The sequence below is a fragment of the Monoraphidium neglectum genome (genome assembly GCF_000611645.1).
Source record: "Monoraphidium neglectum strain SAG 48.87 unplaced genomic scaffold scaffold03208, whole genome shotgun sequence".
Lineage (NCBI taxonomy): Eukaryota > Viridiplantae > Chlorophyta > Chlorophyceae > Sphaeropleales > Selenastraceae > Monoraphidium > Monoraphidium neglectum.
In genome coordinates this window covers 1-6,962 of record NW_014010420.1, presented here as the reverse complement: position 1 = coordinate 6,962, position 6,962 = coordinate 1, and the positions used below count along the sequence as shown (strand labels likewise).

General features: G+C 62.6%; 2 protein-coding genes across 2 annotated transcripts; both read right to left on the bottom strand.

The window, feature by feature from the left end:
• Window positions 1-174: 174 nt before the first annotated feature.
• MNEG_12366 (hypothetical protein) lies at window positions 175-571 on the bottom strand (the record flags this gene model as incomplete). Its single annotated transcript, XM_014039163.1, has 2 exons — window positions 175-231; window positions 473-571. 2 exons carry the CDS (start codon window positions 569-571, stop codon window positions 175-177), a joined length of 156 nt encoding a protein of 51 aa, XP_013894617.1.
• A 1,056-nt stretch (window positions 572-1,627) lies between these two features.
• Window positions 1,628-6,766, bottom strand: MNEG_12365 (Dynein heavy chain 1, axonemal; the record flags this gene model as incomplete). Its single annotated transcript, XM_014039162.1, has 15 exons — window positions 1,628-1,768; window positions 1,983-2,120; window positions 2,491-2,573; window positions 2,708-2,819; window positions 3,153-3,219; window positions 3,515-3,645; window positions 3,858-3,957; window positions 4,186-4,261; window positions 4,466-4,583; window positions 4,870-5,004; window positions 5,383-5,473; window positions 5,673-5,812; window positions 6,035-6,118; window positions 6,355-6,452; window positions 6,751-6,766. 15 exons carry the CDS (start codon window positions 6,764-6,766, stop codon window positions 1,628-1,630), a joined length of 1,530 nt encoding a protein of 509 aa, XP_013894616.1.
• Between the last annotated feature and the right edge of the window lie 196 nt (window positions 6,767-6,962).

Sequence of the window (6,962 nt, the reverse complement as noted above, 5' to 3'; positions counted from 1 at the left end):
ATCCTAGATCGCAAGCTGGTGATTGGAAAATCTGGGTGTGAAGGCCCAAACACGGCTCCCCCAGCATCAGTTCCAGCCAAAATGCAGTGCGCTAGCGAACACAGCAGCGGGGCAAGCGCAGCTTCATGATTTCAGAGAGCAAGGGGATCGCGGCTTAGTAGGGGTCCCGGGGCCTCACCGGGGGAAAGCAAGGCGCTTGGTCTCGAGGTAGTCTGCCAGGCCCTTCTGGACCTGGGAGTGGGGTTGATGTTTTGATGTTGTGGGGTTGAGATTTGGGGCTGGGATTTTGGGGTTGGGGGCGTTGGGTGGCGGGCGTCGGCGCAGGGGTATTGGGGTTGGCCGTTGGGATTGAGGGCAGGGTCGCGGGCGGATAGGACCCTGTCGTATACAGCCTCACGCAACGACATCCCTTTGTGAGACGACACGCGGCCAACAAAACAAGTCCCCAAAAACCTCAGCAGGCCGCCCCCACCTGCTCCAGCAGGCCGTTGGCCTCGTTGAGCGTCTTGAGCAGCTCCTCGTCCCCCGTCACCGCCAGCACGTCGCCGCCGCCTTTCGCCAGCTTATCCATCACGCGGCGCCAGGTGGCGTCGACGGACCTGCGGCCGCCACATTTTAAACACAGTCGGACGCATGGCATGCCCGTTGCCGTTGAACAGGCATAGGGCAGACTCACAAACAAGCAAGTTGGGGACCAACAGGCTTGTTGCTGCCCACTGCGGAGCCCGTCTGCGGGTGTGCAGGTTCAGCATGCCTCTGCACATATTTCCTGGACCTAATGAAGGGCTGACGTTGCAGCAGCAGCGGCGGCAGCAGCAGCGGCGGCAGCAGCAGCGGCGGCAGCAGCAGCAGCAGCAGCAGCAGCAGCAGCGGTGGCGGCGGCGGCAGCAGCAGCAGCAGCGAGGGCAGCAGCAGCAGCAGCAGCAGCAGCACCGAGGGCAGCAGCAGCAGCAGCAGCAGCAGCGAGGGCAGCAGCAGCAGCAGCAGCGGCAGCAGCAGCAGTAGTGCAGAGAGCACCACCAGCCCACGCCCAGCGTGGAAGCCTTCAAAAAGCTGGTGTACGCCACCGGACTCTCTCAGGATTTAGAGTTTTGGGGCAGCCCACCTGAATTTGCGACCCTCATTGGGCATCTGCTGCATAATGTCTTCGCTGCCAAAGATTGGCTCCAGGTACAGCCAGCCCTGCCGTTCAGGGGTAAGGGGGGGCGTCCCATGAAGCAGAATGCCTTTCGTGTTTGCCGAGGCCCTCCGTCAGGGTGCATCGTGCCATCCAGCCCCTACCAAGCTCCCCAAAACGTGGCAGCCAGCCTTCCTTTTGGCCCCATTTGTCCAGCAAAAACTGACCCGCATCTGCTGCCATTGAAGCTGGGCACCCCAGCGATTCTGACCACCAAGCCCCTCAAACCAAGGCAAGTGACTGTCTCTAGGTTTTCAACCTTGACCCCCCCCCCCCAACCTGCTGGCGCTGCAGCAAAGCTCCCGATGTCTCTGGCCACCAAGATCTCCAGACCAAGGCAATGGACCCTTTTCCCCTTTGCCCCCCCCCCAAACACCGGCCTCTCACCTGCTGTTGCTGTCATTTGCCCCTACCCTAAACCCTCAACCCTACGCCCTAGACCCTGAACCCCTAACCCCCGCCCACCTGCTGGCACTGCAGCCAGGCGTCCAGCGTGTCCTGCGTGAGCACCAGCTTTGCCTCCCAGGCCTTGACGCGCTCCTCAAAGGGCCCGATGTAGGGTGACGCGCGCATGGACTGCGTCTTCACGACCTGCGGGCATGAGGGTGTGTACGACGTATGTAATCGCCAGGTAGAAAGCAGCACATGCAGGCCAAGCAGTCGCGCGACCTAGGATTCAAGGGTCGAGAATCCACTGCCCACATGCCAGGGATGGTGAATCTGAAACGATCACATTTTGGCTGCAAATTGACCAAGTTCCTCAGGGTTTGACCAACGGTTGATCGCGCGCCGCCCCGGGCCACACCTGGTCGTCCAGCAGCTGCTGGATGTCGTCGGTGCCCCGCAGCACGCTGGTGCCCGTCGCCCGCCAGGGCGCCGCGCCAAGCGCGACGCCTGCCCACTCGGCCTGCATCTTATCCAAGGTGCGCTCCAGGGCAAACTCCTGCGGGCCCATCACAGAGGTGGGTTTCGGACAGGACGGCATTGGCTTTCCGTGGTAAGTTGGTCGACTTCAACAAGGGGGCGCAGAGGTACGAAGCAGCCACCGCGTGATTGTCCGCCTCACAATAGCCAGTTCAGCAAGGCGATGTTGAAACGACCCAGGCTCTGGACCCAGGCATGCCTGGGTCGGTAAACTGCCAAGTGTCCCTCACACAGGCACTACAGTGGCCCCATCCTCCTCCTCCAATACACCCAGCGACACCGGATGGCCAAGCTGCGTGCAGCGGAGCCACGGTGTCCAAGGCGACAGCATAAACGGGGTAGCCTGGTAGCCCGACCTCCTCAACTCACAGGCCCCCACAGAGCCTCACCTTTGACGCGTACTCGCTGACCTCCTCAATGGCCCCCACAAACGACGGCAGCCCCAGCTGCAGCGCGCGGCTCAGGCTGAACCCTGGAGGGACGGACGAAGGGAGGACACGCCGTTGCTTTGTCATGATTTTTCTGAAAGAGCGTCAAATGCATGAGTGGGTAGGGAAGAATTGCCAGCGACATCCACGCGGCCTCAAGAGCGCGCCGCCCCCGCACCTGCGTCCCCCTTGATGGACGAGCCAACGGCCGCGCTGATGCGCTCCCAGTGGCGGCCCCTCAGCCCGGGGTTGCGCAGGGCGGTGATCAGGGGCACGTGCTTTTGGAAATCCTGCGTGGGTTGACCAAGAAAGATGACAGGTGCAGTTCTAGGGCAGGAAGTGTGAAGAGTTGAGGATAACAAGAAGGACAGCTTGCAGGGCAGAAACGGGAGAGGAGTGATTATGTCCGCCCTTGTCTTACAGCCAGCAAGCACAAGCGGCGGGCACGCGCTGATCATATGTCGCCATACAGCAGCAGGCCATACAGTATTGGAGACAGAAGTGCCCGCGCCGTTTGTGGCTCAGGAAACCTGGTGGTAATGGTACTGCGTAAACGCTCCTGCTGGCACCCCGGTCCCCTGTCACCCCAACCATCTGTCACTCGCCTGCAGCTGCGAGCGCACTGCGTTGGCAACGTCCAAGGCCGGCCCTTCCAGCTGCTTCAGTAGACGCGCACTGCCGCGCCACCACCTGCGGCAGGCAAGGAGGGGGCGACAGACGAGGAGCCGAGGTGTTCAGCGCAGCGTGCGGCAGTAGCTGTGGTTACGTGTGTTCATGCACGGCTACAAACTTTGCTGACTAATCATGTGTTGGGATGCGACCAGCAGGCGCGTCAGCACACACCACCAAAGTCACACAGCGCCGCTCCTTCAACAATCTGAAGCCCGCGATATTGTACTGTACAACTAGAGAAGCGCACAGCCAAAGCACGTTGCCACATCCTTCCATGACTTCTGCAAGATTGAATAAACATGCATCCGCTCACGTGTCCACGTCGTTCGCGAGCCCCTCGGCGTCGATCTCGTCAAAGGGCCCGTCCAGCCAGTCCGGCAGGCGCCGCCCCAGCTCCGCGGCGGTGCGCCAGAGGGAGGCGTAGGGCTCGAACGAGGCGGCGACCTGAGGGTGACGTGGATGATGGTGGGGTGTGAGGAATAGACGTGCAGCTGAGTTTTGCTAGCAGCTGGTTCAGCAGGTCAACTCAAAGGCAGTCTGCATGGGGGGGGGGGGGGAAGGGCGCAGGCACGGGGAAGGCTGCACAGGCCGACGCTGCCTGGCATCTCAATGCTTCAAATCCAATCCCATGAGCCTGGATGGTGCCAGAAGCGGACGGACGGTGTAACACTGCTAATCCAAATATAGCCCCCGGCCCATGGCCTCGCCTGCGCCAGCTGCGGGTGCTCCGTCCTCGGCTGTCCAAAGATGTCTTCCCTGCCGGCGCGGCAGCGAGGGCGCGGGGTGTCCAAGGCTGAGAGGTGCCAGCGGAGCCGGTGTCGCCGTCGTCGTCGTGGATTCAATGGTGCACCCTGTCATTGACTCTCCAGACGTAGCAGCCTTCGCATGATGCAGCCTTGCCGCTGCACGTCCATCATGTCGACTCGTTTTCGCAACCACCAGGCCGCACGCACGCCGCCTGCGCCGCAGCGCCCGCCCGCGCACCTTGCTTGATACACCGCCGCCTTCTCCCCGAGCGCCGCCAGCCGCGCCTCCACCTCCTGCACTGCCGCCAGTCGGTCTTCGACAGACGACAGCCCGCCCAGCTGCACAAACGCCGCCACATCAGCCTGCGCATGCCAAGATGCACATAAACACACATGCCAGCGGCAGAGTTTAAGGCAACGACCCAGGTTGCAATTGTGGAGATGGGGCGAGCATGCCGCGATGTGTGGAGGTCGCGCGTGCGCACGCCGGTCAATCATCGGGCAAAGCCTGGTCAAACCGCAGCGCGCCTTTGTTGCCTGGATGTCCTGCGACAGGGCGCGCTGGTCTGCGGCCAGCTGCAGCTTGTAGCGGCCGCGGTAGCCCTCCAGCCGCGCAGCTGCGGCGGCGAGCTCGGCCTGGAGTTTGGAAGGTGTAGCAGCACGTTAATGTGATGATGTAGTTTGCGATTGAATTGATCAGGTTGGTTCAGGGTGGCCAGTAGAGTAAAAAAAGGGTTGCAGGGCACCCTCAATGACCCCAAGGTGGCTGCACCCCCATACGCAGGTTGACGGCGCGATTCACATAAGAAAGCAGAACCCAACATCAGCCTTTTTAAGGCAGGCAGGCCGTGCCGAGCTCAGAACACAGAGGGCCATGCAAAGCGCCGCTGGGGCGCGCGTCACGCCACATGCGCCCCCGCACCTGCAGCGCGAGCGGCCAGCGGCGCAGCCGCCAGTGCGCCTCGACCGCGGCGTCGTCCAGCGCGGCGCGGCCGGCCTCCAGGACGCCGCCCGCCAGTGCGGCGGCGGCGCAGCGCTCCTCCAGGGCAGGCAGCTCCTTTGCGACAGATATAGGGGACGCGGGGCAATACGAATCAGCAGAGGTGCAGGCCGCATAATGCAAGGGCGGCCCTGCAAGCTGGGGCGAGAATGAAGTTGGATGAGCATGTTGACGGCGCCGCCGGCGACATGGATTTCGACAACGGCCAGTGGAGGGGCCTGATTGAGTGCCTGAAGCCCTCACGTCGTGCCCCTTCTTGACTCCCAGCTTCGTGCAGGCATGCACGCAGTGACACTGCATCATTAGTGGCGCGCATGCATGCTGATCAGTGATGGTGGCCCAACTCGCAGCACCATTTTTAACACATATTGCCCACTGGCGGCGCCCAGGTGGTTTACACGGTGTTTTCAAATCCCCGCGTACATGACCACCCACCTGGGAAGCCTCCGCAGCAAAGCGCTCGAGGGCATCCATGGCCTCTGCATCGGCCGGGTCCTCGTTCAGCCGCAGGGCGATGGCCTCGAACCTGCGGATGACGTCATCATGATGTCATGGTCACACCACAGGGTCCAAGCGACACACGACACGCGGCAGTGTCTGTGGCCTCGGTGCAGGCTGGGATCGAGAACATGTGCACCAGCCGGTTGCACCGCATGCACGTGACAAAGCCAGTGCGAGGGGGGCAGGCTCGCCTGTCGATCGCCGCCTCATTGTCTGCGCGCCACCGTGCCTGCAGCCACGCCTGCAGCGCCGCGCGCGCCGCGCGTGCCCGCGCTGCCAGCGCAGCCCGGGCGGCGCTGCAGTCGACTGCCACCAGGCGGAAGCAGACCGATGGCTCCACCGCCGCCTCCACCCGCAGGGCCAGCTGCGGTGCGACACAACAGGAGTTTGTTTCATGGAGTGACGGCCAGTGGTTTCAGTGTTGTCAAGCTCCACGCCGCTGGTCAATGCAAATCACACTGCACTGAAAGGAGTGATAGGCCGCCTCAACTGCACTTGATTCAAGTGTCCACAGCTAAAAGGACGAGCAGACTTTCGGCTTTTCCCCAGCTATCAACCCCCGCACCAATCGCAGCACAGCACCCACCTGCTGCAGGCGCTCCAGCTCAGCGCCCGTCTCCTCGAGCTCGTGCCCCTCCGCCTCCCACGCCGCCACGCGCTCCTCCGCGGTCTGCGGCCGCGAAAAGCGCCGGCCAGGCACAGGGGCGGCGCGCGTGGAACGTCAACTCAGGAGTGATTGCAGCAGCAGCCAAGCTGTCTATGATATATGCACCCATGTCCTGCCCACCTCCTCCCCGCCACTTGTGTCTTGATGCTCTCATGTGTGTGCTGCTGGCCTGCAACCACACCATAAGTTGACCAGATTGACTTGCCTCCCAAAAAGGCAAAAACACAGAAGCTGCGCACCCTGGTGAGGAGCTCAGAAAACTCTCCCAGAGCCGCCGCCAGCGCCGCCGGCGCCGCGAGGGCGCGCGTCAGCACGGCCTCGATGCGCGCCCTGAGGGCTGCCAGACCGGGGTGGCCGGGCGGGAGCGGCTGCAGGAACACCTCGCAGCCGGGGCTGGCGGCCTGGGAAAGACGGAGGGCGGAGGTGCATGATCCAGGGAGTGCGGCTCAACAAAGGGCAGAGACAGATGGAAGAACAGAGAGTGTTATTGAGATGGTCGAGTGTTTGGAGCAGTAGGGTTTTGTCCAAGAGACCCATGTGAGGCAAGGGGGCTAGAGCACTGCCGGCGTTGATGTTGTGAAGCACACGCCGCCACGCAGCAACCCGGGCACCCCTTCGAACGCCCAGATGCGCACCTGCAAAATAGGGCATGTGGGAAGTCGCCCCCCTCTCTCGCATGCGTATACACGTGCACAGGCACGCACACCCACACGCTCATGCATGCACGCGCGCACGTGGTGCATGCACGCGCGCACGTGGTGCATGCAGCACACACACACACACACACACACACACACACACACACACACACACACACACGCGCGTGCGCACACACACACACACACAC